This window comes from Acartia tonsa, chromosome 7 (assembly GCF_053477335.1).
Source record: "Acartia tonsa isolate MP-2025a chromosome 7, ASM5347733v1, whole genome shotgun sequence".
NCBI classification, from domain to species: Eukaryota; Metazoa; Arthropoda; class Copepoda; order Calanoida; family Acartiidae; genus Acartia; species Acartia tonsa.
In genome coordinates this window covers 29,109,056-29,131,683 of record NC_137266.1, presented here as the reverse complement: position 1 = coordinate 29,131,683, position 22,628 = coordinate 29,109,056, and the positions used below count along the sequence as shown (strand labels likewise).

General features: G+C 32.9%; 1 protein-coding gene across 4 annotated transcripts; it reads right to left on the bottom strand.

The window, feature by feature from the left end:
- Positions 1-2,471: 2,471 nt before the first annotated feature.
- Positions 2,472-22,366, bottom strand: LOC145325211 (speckle targeted PIP5K1A-regulated poly(A) polymerase-like). 4 transcript variants are annotated; one of them, XM_080168102.1, is made up of 30 exons: positions 22,306-22,366; positions 21,813-21,893; positions 21,485-21,543; positions 20,998-21,060; positions 20,417-20,457; positions 19,954-20,025; positions 19,381-19,518; positions 18,680-18,725; positions 18,115-18,191; positions 17,588-17,697; positions 16,802-17,016; positions 16,504-16,558; positions 16,120-16,204; positions 15,760-15,825; positions 15,211-15,341; positions 14,340-14,426; positions 13,533-13,629; positions 13,300-13,396; positions 9,245-9,353; positions 8,833-8,918; positions 8,177-8,275; positions 7,865-8,000; positions 7,581-7,648; positions 6,216-6,264; positions 5,776-5,825; positions 5,361-5,429; positions 4,914-5,003; positions 4,497-4,595; positions 3,448-3,521; positions 2,472-2,685 (listed from the first exon to the last, which is right to left on the bottom strand). In XM_080168102.1, the coding sequence occupies exons 1-30, from the start codon at positions 22,313-22,315 to the stop codon at positions 2,652-2,654; spliced, it is 2,493 nt and encodes an 830-aa protein (XP_080024228.1). In that variant the 5' UTR covers positions 22,316-22,366; the 3' UTR covers positions 2,472-2,651. The 4 variants fall into 4 exon arrangements, with proteins under 4 accessions (XP_080024228.1, XP_080024227.1, XP_080024229.1 ...); XM_080168101.1 differs by having other exon boundaries at positions 16,504-16,561; positions 16,805-17,016; XM_080168103.1 differs by lacking the exon at positions 21,813-21,893 and having other exon boundaries at positions 16,504-16,561; positions 16,805-17,016; positions 22,306-22,362.
- Positions 22,367-22,628: the final 262 nt, after the last annotated feature.

The window sequence follows — 22,628 nt, the reverse complement described above, 5'->3', positions numbered from 1 at the left end:
ATGTTTAAAATTTATAGGTTTCATAGTATCAAACGCTATGATAAGGTCATACTGTCGAAAATAGAAATATTTTAACTTTAGATCTTTAAATTATACTGTTCAAAGAAGATAAGCAATAAATTTCTAAGTTAACCATAAAATCTCACAGTTAAAATTAGCATGATCAAATAAGCAGAATATTTTTCGTAATATTTTTTCAACTGTTATGCTTTTTAAGGGAAGTTTAAGTAAGGTTTACCTATTAATTCTTAAGATGACAGTATAATGTATGTATATAAAATAAGTCTCAGGGAGGGAGGGGACATTGACCTGTTTATTGCACTAGTTCCAATGACTTAAAATAACATTTTCTTATTTGTTGGCCTTGCAACTTTAAGTTTAGTTAAGCGTCCAAACGTTTCAACCATTAGATTTAATCTACAGAAAGGGTAATTTTGTGTATCATCATTGCGAATGTACATTGATTTATTGGCTATTGCCTTATCCTTGAGATCCCTGTGAAAGTCTGCTAAAAAGCTGTAAAATAACACAGCCATTTTTGAGACCTTTAAACTTTGTCGGAGTCTGTCCTCTATTCTCGGAGATTCTATGTGGGAGGAGCCTCCGAAATTCTCCGACCAATAGAAAGTAAGCATTCATGGATAAGAAATTGTATTGTGAAAAAATAAGTAAATTACTTTTATGAAAAAAAGTATAAGAAAAAACATTTTCTAGCAGCGAAAATACTCTAAAATTCAAAATATTTGTCTCTTTCTACGTTATATTAGTGGGTCTGAAATTTATTGTTTATATATATTTCATGGATTCTAATAAATAAGTATGCTTTTCTTGTCTGTTACTTTACGCTTTTTTGTTAACATTTACATGACTAATTGGCTTCTAATTGTCACACAACCGATGAACAAATAACCAAGTTGCTCTACTCATATGAAAAAATTAAATTCTTTCTTGACACACAGAAAATTACCAACCAGCCAACCATTTAATATAAAAATACAGCTTAGAGTAGGTTCAATTCTTAAGATTTAAATGTTCAATGGCAGAAAATATTCACTTCCGCACAATTTCACAACTTCATTGTTTCATATATTCGTGAATAAATCAGAGCAAGTGTAAAATGATGACAGTGAAGCAAAATGGGAAATGATAGTTTGAAGTTTGTGTTGTTATATAAATATGCTGTCAAGGTTTAAAAATGGATATGAATGTGCGGAAGAGCTTGCACACCTACAATGGTATACACGGAAAATATGTTAAAGACTCTTGAGAGGAGGGCAGGGATCTAAAGGGATAAGACAATGACCGATAAACTGATGTAGATCCCCAAAATTAATCCTTCTGTAGATTACAGTTAGTGATTGAAACGTTTGGATACTCATTTTAATGAACCAACCAATCAAAAATCAGTAAAAGTTTCCAAAGCTGTTAAGCTGACGAAGAAACCATTATTATAGAACTTTGGGGACTAGTGTAATAAACAGCCGAATATCCCCACCCTCCCTGGTAGTAGGGACACTTGAAACTTTTTAAATAGAAATTTAATTTGATGAAAAAGAATTCAACGAAATAATGAACCTTTCTAGTTGCGCAGATACTCTATCAGTAGGTTATTATCTGTCTGTCAGTGGCAAAAAGAGTCAGAAGGAGAAGTCCTTAGATTAATATAAAACACATTTTTTCCCAAATTATAAAAGATTCTTTCATCGCCATATGATTTTTTATCCACCTATTTTCGAGGGGCAAGAAGGTTACAACATTATTTAAAATAGTCTAAAACCTTACTTAAACATATGTAATACTTCCTTAAACTTACTACTTTATATAACAGGATATAATGAGATATTTAAAAAAAAATGTTAATTTGATGTTGTTTCGCAACTTCAGCATAAAAAAAGTCATTGTTTAACTTATGTACATTTATCTCTTTTTGAAACACATGTACGTGTAACTTTGTAAGTTAGATAATGATTGTACAGGAGTAGAGACACCAGTTGACAAGTATTAGTCTAGTATGGTTTCGAAACCGATTGATATCCGCTGGGTTAGAACCGGTTCTTAGCCATCAAGAAAAATCATGTTTAGCATCGTATTACAGAAAATTGTCCACGAATATTATATGAAAAGTTAAATGATTAAAACCAGTTTTGTTAAGCCCATGGGGTTCTTGGCTAACAAAATTTTAGGATTTTAATTTAAATATTCGTGGAAATTCTGTAATATTAAAATATTAATCGGTTTTGAAACCATACTGGAAATATATCCTACATGATCTAAATCCAATTATATTATTGAATCTCCCTCTCTGTTCATAAGAGTAATACTAAATAACAATGAGAGGTTGCGTGTTTTTTAATCATATTTAACAGTAGGTATATATTTTTTTACAGAGGAAGAATTGTGCATTTATTTGCAATGATGTACGAAGAGAAGTTAACATTAGAGTAGATTCGCTACCAGTAAAAAAATAAGGGTTCAGAGAAAACAAACGATTTATTGCTTTAAAAAAAACATGAAACACTGTAATTTATGTAAAAAAAATTATATCAAACTAAATGATGGTACAAAAACATGAACAAAATAACTTAAAAGTATATCACAAAAAATAGAAATGAAAATTATAATAAATTGAAAAATATTTCTCCACTTGTTTCCTAGAGACTCTTCATTAGTTCAGGAAGATATGACCTAAAATTAAAATGATTGCAGAATTTGTTAATCTATTCCAGTAAAGGTACGTGTTCTGAGCAGGGTTGTCATATCGGGCGGGCGCTTTTGGGCTGCCCTTTATCGCGTCCTTTTGGGCAGATTGTACCAAAGGATATCGCTAACCGCTGAACCGATCGGGTTTTCCTTAACAGGGTAGCTTCTCATAGGTCCCGGAAGGTTAAAAACTATATTATTTCTAATATTAAGTCTCGGTATTGTTTTAGGCTATTTTATATCCTTTTTTATATGCTTTTTACGTCATTTGCTCAAAAAGGGTGCCCAAAACCACTTTTGGGCGCCAAAACCCTTTTGGCCAAATGGACGGCCCGTTATCGAAAAAAATGCCCAATATGACAACCCTGGTTCTGAGACTATAAACAGGATTAGAACGCTAAAATTTTGGCATGGCAGTTGCTTTAATTAAGAACAATGTAGAACTGTGAAGAATCGACGGCCTGACCCACCGAAATTATGTTTTGCCTTTTTTCGCCAAATTAGGAAATTTTGTCCCAAATTATTCAAAAATGTCGATATAGCGAGAGAAAAAAAACAAAGAAATCGGTAGGAGATAGCTGATTTACAGCCTTTTCTTTTACAATCCTACGTTTTCTCAACCCATGGCACTGGAGGGGGGGGGGGGGGGGGGTGGGACGGCCGTAATACATATTAATGATTACGTATCCGCAGTCAACTGTCTACAATATATATGAAGTTAAACTGATCTTCTAAGATAACATTTACCTTAGCCACGTGAATAGATTTTCATACAGCTTTTTCCTGGATTGTACCATTTCTAACCCAAGGCACATGTGATTCTATAAATAAAGGAAGAAAGCATGAAAAGTCAATAAGGGGTGGGGGGAAGTTCTGACACATTTGCGTAAACCTGGTGTATAGGCTTTATCTTTAGACTGAGAGGATAGGTTATTAGGGATAAAATCATTCTTATATGATGAATTTCCCCCAGATTTAAGATTTTTTGGATAGGACTCCAGGTTCCGGAGCTCCAGGCCTCCAGGTGGTCTCTGTACAGGTAAAAATGAAAAAAAAAATTTTTATAAAGAGTTAGATGTCAGCTTATGAGACAAAATATGTATGTTTTTTCTTCAAATATGTGAATAACAATCAAAAAGAAGCATATTTTGTTTGATAAGTTAAACTCTAACTCTTCAAAAAAAAATCTTATTTTTAATTTTTACCTGTACAGAGACCACCTGGAGGCCTGGAGCTCCGATACCTGGAGGCCTATCCAAAAAATCTTAAATCTGGGGTAAATCCATCATATAAGAATGATTTTATCCCTAATAACCTATCTTCTCAGTCCAAAGATAAAGCCCATACACCAGGTTTACGCAAATGTGTCAGAACTCCCCTCCCCCCCCCCCCTAAATAATATGCTATGAAATTCCATAAATGTGTTGTAAGTATTGTTTGCTACTTGAATCTTAGTAGGTATAGTTATTTATCGCATCGTAATAAATAAACAGCTTTCCGCGGATATAAAATGTAAAAATAAAAATATTATACCCAGTTCTTTTTGCCCTGAGATGACAAATGAACGGTCTAACAAAACTGGTTTTATTCTTAAGATTTTTAAAATTCATAGAAAACTGGATAATGATATAATACCATACAATACAGCATGATTTTTCAGTATGGCTGGTAACCGTATCTAATTCAGTGGATATTAATCGGTTTCGAAGCCATACTGGGAAATATTGACCCCATATGTTAGTTTTCGAAAAAAGAAGACTACACCCCCCCCCCCTCTCCCTTGGACGTCCATGTACCTGATAAATTTTGACGTGATGTTTGAAAATAATGTCAGGAGGTAGGTCTAACATGGGTGTGTATTTGCTACGCTGTTCATCAGTTATATGCATCTCTTTCTAAATTAGAATTATATGTTATTTTAATTATTACATCAGACCTTAAGAAGGAAAAAATATTGTCGAGTATGGCTTCGAAACCGATTTATTTCCGGTGGATTAGGACCGGTTCTCAGCCATACTGAAAAATTATGTATAGCATCGTATTATATGCAGTTTTCAACGAATATAAAAATAAAAATCAATAAATTAAAACCAGTTTTCTTAGCCCGTCCCTCTTTGTACTAAATTTTTCTTCATTTTGTTCGCCCGTCTGTTTAGCTCTTTTTGATATTTTATTCTTCGCTACTTCAAGAACTTGTTATCCTTGTTATGTACCTCTAATACGGAGAGATCTTCTTTCATAGCATAAACCTCTGCATGGAATCTCTTTCTTCCTGCCCAGACGTGATGGTACACCACCCACTCCTAAATTATTTTCCAGTATGGCTTCGAAGCCGATTAATATCCGCTGAATTAAAGCCGATTTTAAGCCATACTGATTAAACATGTATCGAATCGTATTATATCCAGTTTTCTACGAATATAAAAATGTACAATTATAATATTGAAACCAGTTATGTTAACTCGTACCTACGGCATCTCGGGGCTAGCAAAACAAATTTTTTCTTATAATTGTACATTTCTATAATACGAGACGATAAAAAACTAGTTATTAAACCATTTGTTTAAGCCAATCCAAAAACACAAATGTTGTTCGCGGTATTTTAAATTAGATCACAATAAAATTTGAAATAGGAAATATGTTTAGTGAAAAATACTTACATTATTTTGTGGATTTAGTGGTAAAAAAGAATCCTTTGGTTTTTCAATAGATAAATCCAGTTTGGTTCTCTGAAAAACAAAAATCAAATAATTACAATTATGCCCAATACTAGCGAAGCTGTTTGAAATGATAAGCAAAACAAACATTGAGAGTTAGACAAAGTTAAAGAAAAGAAAAAGAGAAAAGAAACAAAGGGGAAAAAATTAAATGAGAAAAGTGGAAGAGGTGGTATAATAGTGGAGAGTGAAATATCAGCAATGTTAATAAAAATCGGCCCATCCATGCTTTTTTGAAGACAGTCAGACAGACCCTAACACTTATAAAGTAACTTCACAACTAAAATTTTAAATTGTTTAGGTATTTCACAATAGAATTTCAACATTAAAAATAATAAAATAAGGTTCAAATTTGTACCTTTTCATCAGGCTGACACAATTCGTCTTCATTGCTTCTTTGGGATCCATCTGGGAATACATAAATAATGAATTTTACAAATATTTAAGCAGAATATTATCCAAATATAGCATATGGTTCGATTCTCTCCTTAATGGTTTCATTTATTAATAATCTCATCCCTATACATACGAGGTTATGAGTTCGAATCTCGGCTCAACACTGCGCCAGAACTAAATAAGGTCGTGCAATCAAAGAGTTGGTTGTCTGTTACTTAACCTAATACTCCGGATAATTGGACAGAAAACGATAGATTTGGCTTCCCTAAGTTAGCCTAGGTTGTTGGACTTGAAGTGTTATGATCAGGATCCTCGCCCGTATAACGTATAATTGATAGGTAAAAAAATGCATATACTTCAAACATTTGAATAACATACATGTGGATTTCAAACTACCTTTACCTTGGTCTTTAGTTTTGGAACATGTTTTCTTATCCTCATATTCTTTGGCCTAAAATTAATTTAATAAGGTGCTTTCTAAATCAATCCTCTGATATATACAATACATGTATGATTGTTTATTTTATTACATGAACATTTTTAATACAATGGATGTAGAATAGATTCGTAGATTAAAGTAATATATATAGAGTGATAAATAGCTGTGTAATCCTTTTCCTTTTTCAAGGGCCTTGTACCGTCAATGGGTTGGGTCTTTGGTTTCAGCTGAATCTTTCAAAAATGTAAATATAGCTGGGTGCCGGCAAAAGAACATAAAGCAAATTATAAACTAATGTGAACTCAAGGACGCCCAAGCTTTTTACTTTGAATGTGGGGTTCCATATGTTCAAGAGGGTAATCTAACGTATTTAAAAAAAAAATTAGGTTTAAAATAAGAGGTTTCAAAGTCTAAAGGGGTAAACACCCCTTTACCCCTTTACTTGGACATCTATGTATGAGTTATAATGATTTATGCATTTTTATCTAGTTAAATTTGTTTTGCATTTTCATTTGTTGAAAAATATTTTAAAAATTATCTATTGATCTCATAAAACTGACAATAACCTAATTACTTGAAATAAGGACATAGTTAATTTGCCACACCTCAGGGAGAGTTCAACCATTTACAGAAAAATAATTGAAAACAATGTAAATTCAGGCAAAAATTAAATTTAGGAACATCTGCAATATATTAGTTCTATATTTGTCACTAGATGTCACTAAAAACTTGATAATTATGATTTGCAAGAAAATATTCACATTATTAGAAAAAATGTTTGGTTAATCACAAATAACTGGATTTAAAAATGCAGTAGTGTAAAGCGGAAAAGATAATTATGAATATAATTTTATAGAAGGAGCCTAGTTGTGAGAAATTGATAATGGTAGTTTTAAAGACTTCACTGAAGTTTACACAGAAATGACAATTTTTTATTAAAATTGTCCTATTTATTTCAAAAAGGTAAAGAAAGCATGAAACAGCTGAATTTAGAAAGCAAAGTTTAATGAAATTATTTTTCGTCTGCAAAATTTTAGGTCCTTGCAATTGAAAAGCATTTAGTAATCTGTTTATACATCTATTCTATAAATCTATTATTCGTAGAATATACGTGGATTTTATTACAGAAGAAAAATTTTTGTCAATTTATCTTGCTAACATAAAACTCGTTTGTTGGTCAGTTCGTTCATTCAGTAGGATGGAAGGGGGTGTGGTTAAGGGGGTGGAAGGGGGAATCGTTATTTTAGCCCGCTGCAGGTTTCACTTTGTAAGTAATAATATAACCATTTTTAACTTATTAATAATTGATGAATTAAATGCTGGCTTACCGACATAAATTGAAGACATTTACAGAAAATTATTGAGATCAGTACTTCTATTTTCTTCTTCTTTTGTTCTAGAAAAAAAGAATTTTTTTGTAACTTTCATTATCCACCAATTAAAGAAACAGGTAATAGTAAGGTTTTTATGTTTGTAGCTAACCACAAAACTGATTGAGTTCTTCATTTAAGGGTCATATTCACATAGGTTCTGGAATAATTTTAGGCTATTTTAATATCTAAGTTATGAGGTGGTTTTAAGCTATTTTTCTTATATTGTTATTATTTTTCACCTTTTGCTACATCTTTAGCCAGCTCTGTATTCTGACTCTCCTCTTGCATGGTGTTATCCTTGTTTTCAGTTGTATCTTTGGCTAAAGTGTTGTCGTCTATTGTCATTTCAATACTGTCAGTTGAGGCAGCTTTTTCCTAAATGGGACAAAATGACTTTTAATATTTGTATAACTTTGTAGAACTTTCCGCGGATATGAAAATGAAAAGTTCTAAGATTATAACCAGTTTTTATTTTTAATCTTAATATTCGTGGGAATTGTCTGTTCTACGATTTGTCAGTAAGTAATAATGCAGTAATCTAAGAAGTTCACCTGAATGTCTGTAGTAAAAATATCTAAATGTTTCTGAAGCGTCACTTCTGAGATGTCAGGCAATAGAAAAGCCATGTACACATTTGTACCGTCAAAAACCTCAAAAATTGTTCTGTTATTGAAAAATAATCATATAATGCAAGCCAGGTTTAAAGTAGATAGATCTAAAGAGTTTAGGTAGTATATGTTTCAATCGAAAAATTTATTACCAAACCGAATCAAGGATAATAAGTCATAGCCGCCAGTTTACAAAAGCAATATAATTAAAATTAAACTAAAGACGTCTAGACTATCGTTCAGCCGCAACAGCTAGTTAGACGACAATCCACAGCTGCAAACAAGCTACTCATAAAATAGATGGTAGCCCAAGATTTATAGAAATGTTTCATTTAAAAGCTTTGCTTGAATTATAGGCAGGGATCTAAAGGGATAAGACAATGGATGATAAATAGATGTATATGCCCAATGATGATACACAAAACTACCCCTTCTCACTACTAGAAAACTACTTTTCAAAATTAAGTAAAAGTCAGTCCCCAAAATTGATGACGCAACGAATGAGAAAACTTTATTATAATACTTTGGGGACTAGTGTAACAAACAACCCAATATCTCCTCCCTCCCTGATTATAGGTGACTTTACAAATTGAGACCACCTGCATGGGATCAGGAAGTTCAATATTCTCGTCTGGAACAATCTCTAGATTCAGCAACTTGTTGAACCCACCAGGGCATGGCGACTCTAAAAATAAGTTAATTCTTAAAATAATCTTCAAAAAAATCCCGTTCTTTCCCAACAAAGTTCTACTCCAAATAAATAGGTATATTACAATGTAGGTTTCCCAATCTGTATAGAGAAAAGGGGTTTAAAAACCTTTTTACAGGGGGAGAACAATGGCGGTCGAATTCATGCTTCCCTAAAGAGTAGAGACTAGAGAGCAAAATTTTTTAAAAAAATTTTATAATGTGGCGAGTGATAATTTGATAAAGATTAATGGCAAATAAATCTATTGTTGAAGACCTTCCATGACTTTGAAAGATGTCCGAATAAAATCCATAACAGTTTACCTTTAAGTAGTTTACAGGTATTAAAGACTTGATGAAATAAAGCAACAAGAGTTCTATATCCTCTTTCAGGCAGATTCCTGCACATATTGAATGTCAACTCAAATGGGTCCTAAAACATAATAAAAATATCTTTGTTTGTTTTAATTGCTAAGGGAACCTTTCACACTCAATTCTAACTGCCATTTAATCAAAAATGTAAAATGTACAAATATTCTGAGAAAATTCCAATTCCCCCCCTCACCCCTTTCTACATATTCGTTGTAAAAATGATTCAAATCAAAAAATTTTCAATTAAGATATGTTTCTTGTAAATTATGTTGAAAATAAATTATTCGGTGTCTTCTTAAAGTGCCTACGGAGCACTAAAAAACAACAACACTCCCCCCCCTTGGATAAATGATGCCATTTCAAACAATGAAATTGTTATTGACAACTACCAAATTTTATCAAGATATGACAGAGCTGACACCAGTGCTGGAATTGGTGGAGGACTACTTGTATATGCTAAAACTAGTCTTACAGTATGTGAAGTTCAAAACTCTTGCAATTTCAATCAGTACATTCATGTAAAAGTGAAAAATGAAAAAAAATGTTTGTGATACTAATTTATACCTAGTTTACAGACCACATAAACTCTATAACTGTGATAATGTAAAGTTAAATAATGATAGTTTGATTAATCTATTAAGCTCAGCAAATGGTCACTCAATTTTTATTGGTGATTTCAATTACAGAGATATTGACTGGAAGAATTTATCAGCCAAAGGGGATCAAGCAAAATTATTCCTAGATGCTGCAAATGATAATTTTTTTACTCAAATGGTCAATTTTCCGACACATTCATCTGGCTCTACTCTGGATTTAGTTTTAACATCCAATGCCAACCTTATAGCTGATATTGAAGACTGCGGATTTATTGGAAAAAGTGACCACAAAGCCATTAAAGTTGAAGTTATGACAGGTGTTAAACAAAAAGATAAACAAAGATATGTGGATGACTGGAGTAAAGCTGATCTTATAACAATGAAGACTGAGCTTAGAAATTATGATTGGAACGAGAATTTTAGTCAAGTTTCTACTGAAGAAGCCTGGAATAAATTTAAAAATGTTTTATCAAACCTAAAAGAAAAGTATGTTCCTACAAAACAGCTTAAAAATACGAGAAACCCTCAATGGTTTGACAAAGAAACTGCTGCTTTTTATAAAAGGAAACAGCGGCTATGGAAAAAATACAAAGCTTCTAAGAACTTGAATGACTATGCCAGATATGAAGAAGCAGAAAAGAAACTGAAAAATAAAATTAGGAATTCAAAAAAAAACTTTGAAAGAAGACTGGCTGGAGAATCCACCAAAAATCCTAAGAAGTTTTATTCCTACATGAAAACTAAAACTTCGAACAAAGAAACTGTTGGCCCACTTAAGGATGATTCTGGAAAGGAAATTACTGAAGATATTGACATGGCTAAAACATTAAACAGTTTCTTTGGGTCTGTTTTCACTGAAGAAAATTCTGAAAATATACCAAATCCAGAACCTGTTCAAGTTGGAGTTCAAATGGCAGATGTTACTTTTACACCAGAAAAGGTCAAAGTGAAAATAAAAAATTTAAAACCCTTTTCTGCTCCTGGACCGGATGGCATAACTGCAAAAACATTAATTACATTTGTTGATGAACTTTCACTTCCACTTAGCTTGCTATTTCAAAAATCTTACAACACTGGAGAAACACCCTCTGATTGGAAGAATGCCAATGTTACTCCTATTTTTAAAAAAGGGAAAAAATGCAAAGCATCTAGTTATCGTCCAGTTTCCCTAACTTCTATTGTATGCAAGCTGATGGAATCAATTATTAAAGATGACATGACAGAATATTTGGAAAGCAACAAAATAATAAAAAATTCTCAACATGGCTTCAGAAAGAAAAGATCCTGCTTGACAAATCTACTTGAATATCTCGAGAATCTAACAAAAGCTGTTGACTCTGGGCAAAATATAGATATGGTGTACCTTGACTTTTCTAAAGCGTTTGATAAGGTACCAATAAAACGACTTTTGTTGAAGATTAAAGCTGCAGGAATAAATGAAAAAACTGTTAACTGGATAAAAAATTGGCTGAATAAACGTATGCAAAGAGTTGTACTAAATGGTGAAATGTCAGAATGGATCCTGGTGATCTCTGGAGTTCCACAGGGCTCGGTACTTGGCCCTCTCCTATTCATTATTTTTATTAATGATCTTGATCAGTCATTAGATGAAACCAATTCCATTTTGTACAAGTTTGCAGATGATACAAAGTGTGGAAAAATAATTGTGAATGAAGAATCAACTGCTCAACTTCAAAAAGATCTAAACAATTTACTAATTTGGGCTGATACATGGCAAATGCAGTTTAATCCTGACAAGTGTAAAGTTCTTCATTTTGGTAGAAGTAACAATAAAACACATTATACCATGAATGGCTATGCACCCTCTGGTACTGTCCTTGAAAATGTCAACGAAGAAAAAGATGTTGGTGTTTGGATTTCAAACTCTCTGAAACCATCAGTTCAGTGTCAAAAAGCTGCCAACAAAGCCAGTTCAGTTTTAGGACAGATGTCTAGAGCAGTTTCATATAGAGACAGAGTTACCTGGATCAAGCTTTACAAGCAATATGTGCGTCCTCACCTTGAATACTGTGTTCAAGCATGGTCACCCTGGCTTGAACAAGACAAAAAAATACTAGAAAAAGTACAAGAAAAAGCCGTTAAAATGGTCTCTGGACTTCAAGGTAACTCTTATGAAGCTAGGCTTAAAGAACTAAAGTTACAGTCACTAGAAGACAGACGTGAGCGTGGAGACATGATCCAAGTGTGGAAAATATTATCAATCTATGACAATGTCAATGCAGAAATGTTTTTCCACAAGTTTCAACAACCTGCCCACCAAACAAGACTTGGAGCTGACAATTTGAATCTGAAGAAGCCCAGATTTAATTCAGATTTTCGCAAAAACTTTTTTTCAATTAGAGTTATTGACAAATGGAACTCTCTTCCCCACAATATAAAGTCTGCTAGTAACCTGAATCTGTTTAAAAATCTGTATGACCGTTGGATATGGCGAGAAATACAACCCGAACCAGAAAGAAGATGAAAATGCTGACATGTTCAAAATTCTACCACAGTGGAGCTGAACATTATCCTGATTAAATTAAATTAAATTCATATATCTAAAATGCCAAGCCCCTAACCCTTCGTGACCTAAAGGGTGAGCAAAAAAAAATGCGTAGATTTTTAAAATTCCAATAGCGGGGCTTGTGTTAATAGTAGAAAAATGTTACGCATACCATTAGAACCGAAAAGAAGTCTATTTTTTGGAAATATAAGAACGATTCCTCTGCTACGTATAGTTACGGAGCTACGTTAAAAATGTCCCAACTGACTCAAAACTTGACTTGCGAGTATATTAGTAAATATTAGACAATAATTCTTGCAAAAAGACGTGCGTACATTTTTAAAATTCAAATTGCGCGTCTTGTGTTAATGGTAGAAAAATGTTACGCATACCGTTAGAACCGCTATGAACTGTATTTTTTGGAACTACAAGAACGGTTCCTGTGCTACAAACAATCTAGGTGCTAGGTGGTAAAATGTCCCAAAATTTACTCGCAAGTCAAGTTTTAAGTCAGTTGGGACATTTTAACATGTAGCTCCCTAACTCTACGTAGCAGAGGAATCGTTCTTATATTTCCAAAAAATAGACTTCTTATCGGTTCTAATGGTATGCGTAACATTTTTCTACTATCAACACAAGCTGTGCAATTTGAATTTTAAAAATCTACGCATTTTTTTTTGCTCACCCTTTATATCTAAGGTGCACTAAGATTGCTTGGCTACCAAGTACCAAACGTAACCAAACAATACCTTAATTTAAAAATTAAACGTACCAAAAAATATAATAATGGATAAAAATGTGGGGGGGGGGGGGGGATATTTCTGTGCTCAAATACACTTCATGGGAAACCGCATCCTATTGCCTTTCATCAATGTTTTATCTTTAAATAGAAAACTAAATAGAACCTGAAGACAGATGAACTTGTCCAGCAGTAGTCCTTCAGGTCTTAGGAACTCTGGACGGCCAGAATATTCTTCTGGCAACCTTTCTTTCAAGACATACCTGATATTTATTTTATATATAGTAAAATAAATGAAGAATACTCAGAAAGAGAGGAGACAACGGGCTTTTTATAAGTCCCCAAAGTTTAACAAAAACATTTTCTACATTCCAATCCTCTATCCTGTAAATACTATACCTGTCAATGACTTTACCCAGAAAGGGAGAAAGAAACTTGGAGTTGAGATCAATTTCTGAATAAAACTTGAAAAATCCGCAGAACAATTCAAATAAGCCTAAAAAAATATTTCTCAAAAATTTGAAAGTTTAAATCGGGAAAATAGAAGGCTTCAAAATACCTATACATAAAAGTCTTTAAGATTATATCGAAGTATGAATGGAATGATATTCAGTATATTTCACTGCCTTATTGTACTATAATATTATGTCCATTTCAAATTTTCTTATTTTAGATGACCAGAGGCACGCCCATAAGAAGAAAAGCAAACCTACATAATTTGTTTAATTCCTGAGCATACCCCCCTAAAAATGTTTTTCAATTTCTGAAAGTCTTTACTTAAAGATAATAGTAAAATGCCAGATTCTTAAAGTTCAGGATTGGAACAGTTTTTTTTTCAAATCATCTCCCCCCTACTCATTTTCTATTACTACTTAAGATAAAAATGAAGTAATACTTTGTGTGTTAAGCTACCTTACAAGAACGTAAAGACTGTCAGAAGATTATCAGGAAATATTTATCCCTGACATTTAATTTCAGAAATCTAAGCCTATATTTTTCAATTAAAACCCCTCTTTAATCATTTATAACTTTCTAATTGTCTGTTTTTAATCTATTAGTGCAGTGTAGTTAGTTTGTTTAAGTAATAATCAAAGTCATGCCAAGACAAGTACAAAAAAAATCTGTATGAAAAGCATTGGATACCAATCATAGAATCATTCCAAAACTGACTAACTACTATAATTGTAAAGTAGCTGATCTACTAACCTTGTTTGTTGACAGGCAATGGAGGTAGTTTAGAGATATCTGCGCAGAATGAAAAATTCCATCCATCCACTAATTCAGGCTCGCCATCTAAAAACGCAAAGTTTAAAAAAAGCTTAATAAAAAAATCAAATGTTTTAATATTCTGGAATATGAAGTAGTATGGTTTATGCTATGAAGCTTAAAATATCAGCATTTGCTGGTTCGAGTGGTTTATACTTTTTAGTAAAACTTTATCAATATGTAGGGGTGGTTTTGGGTATTTTTTTAACTACCACACTTTTCTCTTGGAGAATTTCTCTAAACCGCGGCATGACAACGTGACAGCCTGCTTTTGGGGAAGTGTCGGGTTCGAGTCTGGCCCCCACCACGTCATACTAGTGACGTTAAAGTAGTATTTTCTGCGGGTTTAGTCCCTTTCGTGGTAACGCACCTTAAGGGGCGATTCTTCGTATTTTTCACAGTAGCTTTTATCCTATTTCTAGCCCCTGCGGGGGGCTCTAACCCTGCGAGGCAATCACCTCACCCAATAAAACCTAACCTAACCTAAAATAACCTCTAAAAAGGCATTTTAAAACTACGACGAATCGCCCCTTAAGGAGCGTTGCCACGAAAGGGACTATTCCCTTTTCTGCTTCTAAATAAGGGGCCTAATACTATAAATAAAAGTAGGTTTAATCATATGCCTTGGCCTATGCACAGTTTGGACTTCATGACAAAGATCGTGCAATCAAAAGTTTGGATCTAACCTAACCTTATATCCTATGGTGGTCGTTAGAGGATCGCATCCCATTACAAGTGGATAATACTCTAGGGTTTGATGTGATGAAATAAAATTCCGTCCTAAAGAGGTAATATCAAAGGCTACCAGTACCTATGAACTGTTGAAGCACATGTAGTGGGTGGAGCAGAGGTTTTTCCAGCTGTTGTAGATACACTATAATCATCATTGTCAGGGCGTAGTTGGAGATTTTGGCTCCACCCCCTCCCCCTGCCATATCGTATCTAAATAGACAATTAAATGAACACATTACTGCTATTTTTTTTGAGTAAAACTGTCTTATAATGGCGAAGCAAAGCTACTCTATTATTCACTTTGACTGTTTGTTCATCCGTCAGTCAGTCAGTCCAAAACGCTATTATGGAAATGTGATATTCTCGCTTGCATTCTAAGACAAGCTGCTGATTTTTTGGTGGAGATACTTCCATCTAGCAACTTCGATGTAACGGTCAGGCTAAGGACATAAATATATACTTGTTGAAAGGTTTCGTGATTTTCTATTTATAGCACATTTTCTCTCTTCCGTGTATCTTTTTCATGACTGCTGACAATCTTTGTCCTTTTGTCTATTCTACCCATATTTTTTGTGGTTCACTACTTATGGAAGTGGTCATCTTTGTTAAAAAATTAAAGATTAATTACCTTTTAAAAACTAGTCTGATTGCCATCATTAAAGGTCGTATTCTATGATCCATTTCTGTACAAAACCTAAAAAAAAAATTTTACCTAAGCGATTTTTGTCAAACGATGTTAAATGTTTTATTGAGTTCAATGTGTATAAAAAATCATGGCAAAAATATCATCACACGCTCCAAAAGAATATGTACATTGTCAAAAATACCATTCTTGTTATTTCACTATATATATTTTACAGAAACCTAGTAAAACGCAAATAAAATGCTTGACATCACTGCTGTAAGGTAGTTCCCTTTAATAGATGGACGTACTAACGACGTACCTTAATCATAGAGTAGCTACACTTTAATCTTAAAATTGCTATACCTTATATATTCTGAGTTGAGAACACTGGCCCTGTTCTTGAAAGACATATCACAGTTGATTCCTGTACGCCGATGGATAAATTTCACTAAAAATATAATAAGTCAAAATTACATCTAAAAAAACAAGAAGAATTAACTCGCACAAATAAAACGTCTCCTGATTAAGAAAAATTATTGTACTCTTTTATCTTTAAAAGCTGTAAAATCAACATGTTTTAAATGTACCTAACTATTACAAGAATCACTATGCCAAGTTTTAAATCGATTGGACAATTCTAACCTACCAAAATAACGATAAGAGCTATCCGTAAGGGACTTAAAGACCTAAAAACGTACGAACTGACTCTAATTATAGAAAAGTTTTGATTTAAAAAATTAAGTTTACCTATAGGCACTCTAGCTCCAGTGATAGGATGAATTCTGGAGCAATGAGGTATGTGTCTGATTCAAGAAAATAAATATTCATATTAGGTAATTCTTATATAAAAGTAACTGGATGTTTGTCTAAGTGTCTGTGGGTTTGTACAGAAGGATATCGTTAAATGGTGGACCGATATGGTTCTCCTTTAAAACTTGTATGCTAAACTTAAGGATATGGCAGTTTGTCTATACCTATTTAAAAGTATGAGTAAGTTTTATCGCATAATGGTCAATTTAATATAAAATAATATTTATAATTCTTTCCTAAGAAGTTGAGCAGCCAATCTTACTTTCTTTACTTGACTTTCTTTGCTTGAAGACGTCGACTGCTTGCCGCTAACGGATTGGTCATTCGAGCTGCCATTTGGTTGCTGCTGGTTAAAGCTGTCATCGTAGCCTTCATCGGCTAACATGAGTGGATTTTCGTCGCTAGTAAAATCCACTGGACCAGATGGGATTGAATTCGTGGGTTTCTCACCTAAATACGCAAAAATGACTTTAGACAATTTATAACAGATTTTTAAACATATACCTACAGTTAAGACTTTTATTGCGTAAAATAAACTTCAAAAAAAAACTTAAATGTGTTAAAAAGTGGCTCACAACTAATATTCCCCTAACTAAACAATGAAATTGTAAAGCGAATCCACCCCCTTCCTACAATGAAATTGTAAAACGAATCCCTTCCCTTCCTACTGGATAAACGAACTGACCAATAATGGATGTCCATGTTAGCAATCTATTGACAACAATTTTCCACTGTCAATATCCACAATCCACATATATTCTATGAAACAGATAGAGAGAGAGAGAGGGGACAATTTTAGTCCCCAAAATCCTAAAATAAAGTTTTTTTTATTCGTTGCCTTTACAACTTTGGAACCTTAGTGAATTTTGATGGTCGATTCATTAAATTGAGTGTTTAAACGTTTCAGCCACTAGTTCTAATCTAGAGAAGGGGTTATTTTGTGTATCATCATTGGGGAAGTACATCAATTCAACGGCCATTGTCTTAACCCTTACATCTCTGTCATTAAAAGCATACTGACCTAGATCCAGGTAAATATCAACATCACAGCCGCGGAAGCCCAAACCATTCACAGTTGAACCAAAAGGAGAGACAACGCAATTTGGATATCCGTTCATGGCAAATGTTTTACTGAAATTTTAGACTTTGATATATTTCTACATTTGTCCTTTATTTGTCTAAATGTTTATATTAAATTAATTGCCGTTATTAATACAGTTAAAAAATATTTCTTCAGGCTAAATTTCTCTGTTTATGCTTCATAGGGAAGCGTAGTGTAGGTGCATTAATGCTAGGTATAGTTAATTATAATCTTCTTTAAAGAAAATTTTCAGATGCCGGGTTTTAAATTTTTTTGTCAAAGCGTAGCGGAATAGGAAAGTCAAGCTGTTAAGAGATCACTGTGTTGGAGGTCTCTAGGGCCAAACAAATGACGTGAAAGCATTAAAAAATAATTATTTGATGAAGAAATAAAACCAAATGCATTTTTCAAAAATGGCAAGACAAAAACGTGTAAATTAATTTAAATAATAGAAATTTTAAAAATGCCTGATATTTTTACAGATGGCATTTCTTTCTTCAATATCTTCTTCACACAATTCTGTTAAACGCATTATCTCTTCTATCTAGAAACAAAAGTTTATTTAAATAAGTACCTAATCATATTTAAAAGGTAAAAATAGGCATAAATTTTGATATACAAACAAATGGATGTAGAATATACGAGGATTTTATGACATGAGAAAAATTGTAGTCAATTTAGCTTGCTAACATGGAACTCATTTATTGGTCAGCTCGTTCATCCAGTAGGAGAGGAGAGGATGGGGCAAAGTGGGTGGACAGGGGAATTCATTGGTTTAGTGCGCATAGTGTTTCACTTTATTAGAGAACATAAAAATCTGATGTAAGATCCAAGTAATAATATGTAACATCCGAATTTGTGACGAAATCACTCACACTCAAAAGTAAACTTTTTTTGGAGGCTACTGTTTTGGAAGTCCCAAGAGCCAAATAATGAGGAAGCAGTAAAAAATATTTTAAATGGTGGAAGAAGTGAAAACTATATGCCTTTTTAAAAGGCATAAAAATGAGAGATTTTATTGCAGAATTTTACCTGTTCATCCATATCAGTGTGGACAGAAAGACAAACTTGAATTTCCCTAAAAAAGATAAATAATAAATAAATAAGACTTAAACATAGTTCAATCTATAAGTTATTATCTAAAATACAAAGTAGAACGATGTCCGTCTGTCTCTCCGTTTGTTTGTTTGTACAAAAGGATCTTGCTAACCACGGAACCGATCGAGTTCTCCTTTACAGGGTAGCTTCTCATAGGTCCCGGGAAGGTTTATAACTATTTTATAGGGGGTGAGACACCCCCAACCCCCCCCCCCAAAAAAAAAATGAAAAATCCTCCCCCCAAAAAATTTAATTTTTCTTTTAAATCTAAAATACGAAAAATTAGGTTGATCAAAGCTCTTGTGGCAAAGACCCTAGATACTAGCGAAGCCGCTAGTATAAAAAAAGTAACAGGATCTGTATATCTGTCCCAAAGGATCTCTGTTTCCGCTGAATCGATGTGGTTCTCCTCTACAGTGTAGATTATCAAAGATCCAGGGAAGGTTTTAACTATTTTGGGGATAAAGTACCACATCCATATCAAAAGAAATCCCCCCCCCACACCTTGACTTCAAAAGCCCCTAGAGGCCTCTAGCGACGTAGCAGCTAGCTTTTAAAAAAGTGTGCCCGACTTGAACTTGAATTTTTCAAAACAAAAAACTGGACATATCCATCCTTGTTTAGAAAATACTCACCCAAATGAGATCTGAGGGGGTGGAGGAGGACTGGGGGACCTAGGTCTCGCGTTCGAGACCTTCCTCTCACTGACCCGCACCCTGTGGAGCTTCCTTTCTCCGGGTACTACAGGTACCCAATGTTTGTTTCGTAGATCCCTAGAAAAAATATTTGGATTTTATCGGACTTTACTATTTATAAATATCTATTAGACACATATTTATATATACAAACTTACAAAGTCACCGCTTTAAATGATATTTCTTATATTTAGGAAAGAATCCTTTTATTATGGAAAAAAATAAACTGAGGCTAGGGCTGCGTTTGAAGTAATAATGAGTAAGCTCTAGTTAAACCAAGGGGTAATTATCTTCTAATTATCCATCTAACATTTGAACCAACAGATTATAAACAAAAAAATCCCTTCCTTTCCATGATTGTATATCATGAAAACTTTGTAGGTAATAAACACAGAAACCGCCCGTATCATTTTAAACATTCTGGCCCATAAAATACAAAAAAGCTGGGTTTTTTTTTATTTTGATAGTTGATGTGTGTCTACTAATGAACATAATCTTTTTTTTTAAATTTACCTTGAAAGTATTTTTTGTACAGAAGCCTCTTCTTCATATTCAATAATCAGTGAATACATCTTATCCTGTTTATTGTAGTAAGTAATTGATGCCTTCACATTATAATTGAAGTCAGTCATTATCAGTAAGGCCTCTATATTAAAACCTCTAGATCAGCTGATTTAAGAATATTGATTTAAGAAAAACCAAACAAGGCGTTTGAACAGTATTTCAATTAAATTTTTAACTATATTAGAGAAACTTATCTGCTAAAAATACGTTAAAATGATAACCAATACTGATATGTTTAATTTGTGACATCAATAGTTAGTTTTTAGAATACCTTAGCCCGTAAACAGGAACAGCTCATTACCATGCACAGTTAAGACCTACAGACAATGGTCATTAAACTATGACTTCATCCTTGTAAGCCGCAATGACAAATGTTAAAAAAATTTATCTCTTGCATCAATTTTCCTGTTTAGCTTTGTCCCATCCAATGAAAATGTTTGTTATTGTTCCAAACTATCATGTCACATCAAATACAATTATGAAAAGTAGTAAGGTTTTTTTGTCTATAACTGAAGATTTAGATAACTACTGAACTGTTTAAGCTCTTCAATTATGGGGAGCTTTAAATAGGTCCCGGGGTGGTTATAGGCTATTAGATTTTGCATTTTAGTATTGGAATGATTTTTGCTGCACTTATCTAACCTTTCAAATACAGAGCCCCTAAATTCAAGGAGAGCAACCGCTAGTTGTAATAAAAATATTTAATTTTTAGTAGTTACGACTTTCATTGTTTTATGCCTTGAATTACTTTTTGTATTTAAATACAAATTTCTTTACCACAGTACCCGAATGTATAAATGACTGGTCCAATTAAAACACAAATTCCAAGAAAGCTTTATATTAGCCCCATGCAATTTTAAAGCTATTTTACAGGGAAAGAAGGGTAAGCCAATCTTTGTAATCTTCGTCCCCCATCCAAATAAAATCAATGTCTTCTTCGTGTAATTTTTAAAATTTTGCCTTTTCAAATCATTCCATTTAATGTGTAATTGCCTGAGAGAAATAAGCTTGAGTACTTGAAAGCTTCAGATCCCCCAGTTGGTTTATATACACACCCTAAAAATATTCACACGAAGATAAAAAGCAAATTTCTAAATATCTAACTTGCTTGGTAGCGCAATTAATCTAACACTTTTCAAAATATTCGCTAAACTAATAAATTGAATATCACTTATATCAAAAGAGCAATCAAGCGAAAATTTATTGGTTTCTTTAAAATACTTGCAAAAATTTAAAATTTTGTGCATTTAAGCATAACCAGTATTTTGTGCATTTTATGTTGCCGTAAATCATTTTTTGCTTATAATTCCATGAACTATTACAGTTCTGTTCTACTCTCCAACAAAACAATATTTGTTTTAAAAAAATTTTAAATATATGCATTGATGAGCTACTTAGAAATATATAGAAAGTATATCCTATCCAATAAATATTATGATGAAATACCAAGGTAAACATTTGACAGAAAATATACTTTTACCTTTCCTTCCTGCTGTTCCCTTTTAGAGTCTTGAAACTGTCTTTTCCGATGATTTTTACCTGTAAAAAACATTCCTTATACTAAAGTAACAGGATGTCTGTGTGTTTGTGTTTGCGTAGCCGCTAATAAAATATGATGTAGGATATTAATTTTAATAAACTTGTATGTTATACGATAAATTAATGTTCACTCCCAATCAAAATTATTGACGGAAATTTAGACATTGCTAGTTTTTATTCAATAGTGCTCCCTAAGATTTTCAGCCGACAAATAGGAGAGCTTGATTATCAAACTTTTGGGACCAGAATAATTTTCAGTCCAATGTCACCTCCCATCCTGATTATACCTGAATGAGCGTCCATATCCAAATAGCTGGTAATCTGTACATTGCAAAGCCTGCAGGAGAGACCTGTAATAAATACAAGCAGTTTAGGAGCAGTCAAAATTGTTGGCAAATATTAAATTCGAGCTCGAGATTCTAACATAAAATTTGGGGGATACAAAAACATTCTCTTCGTTATTCCCATATAAAAGTTTTAATAACTATCAATTGCTATATTATACAATACAATATAATGCTTTCTTAAACAGATAAGAAACATTACAAAGCTATAGCATGAAGAATCTATGGTGTAAGATACGTATATTAACTAATGATCTTTGACATGTCATTTTTTAATTGAATGATTTGTCACATATATAACAAAGAAAACAACTTCTACTCACGATTTATTTCAGGAAAAGTGGGGTCTATCCCAACGGCCGCAAGGCACTTTGAGGTAAAGCACCTTAGATATTGTACTTATAAACATGAAACATACCTTTCTCCATGGTTATCTGTGTATTATTTACAATTTGTCATAGTATTTTCTACATCTGAAATTTAAACTTTATAATAACAACAGTTTTGGGATTATTTTTATTTCTAATAATTTCTATACTAAAATAATGATATATTTTGTACTAAATAGTTTACATAATGAAATAAAGATAACTCTTTGCTTTACTGATAAGGCACTTCATTAAAATTGCAAATTTTTGACAATATGTTTTGTTCCTAAGTAGTTGTAAGGTTACAAATCACAAGAAGTATCTAAAGCCAAAATTTAAACCAAAAATATTTTGAATCTTCTACACATTAAAC

Bases quoted from the DNA above. Each gene is read 5' to 3' on its own strand.
- LOC145325211 (XM_080168102.1), bottom strand. The intron at 21,061-21,484 runs GTAAAAGTATAT...GAATATTTTTAG, and splicing joins GGGAACAGCAGGAAGGAAAG to GGTGTGTATATAAACCAACT. The intron at 14,427-15,210 runs GTACTGGTAGCC...TTGCGTTTTTAG, and splicing joins TGTGCTTCAACAGTTCATAG to ATGGCGAGCCTGAATTAGTG.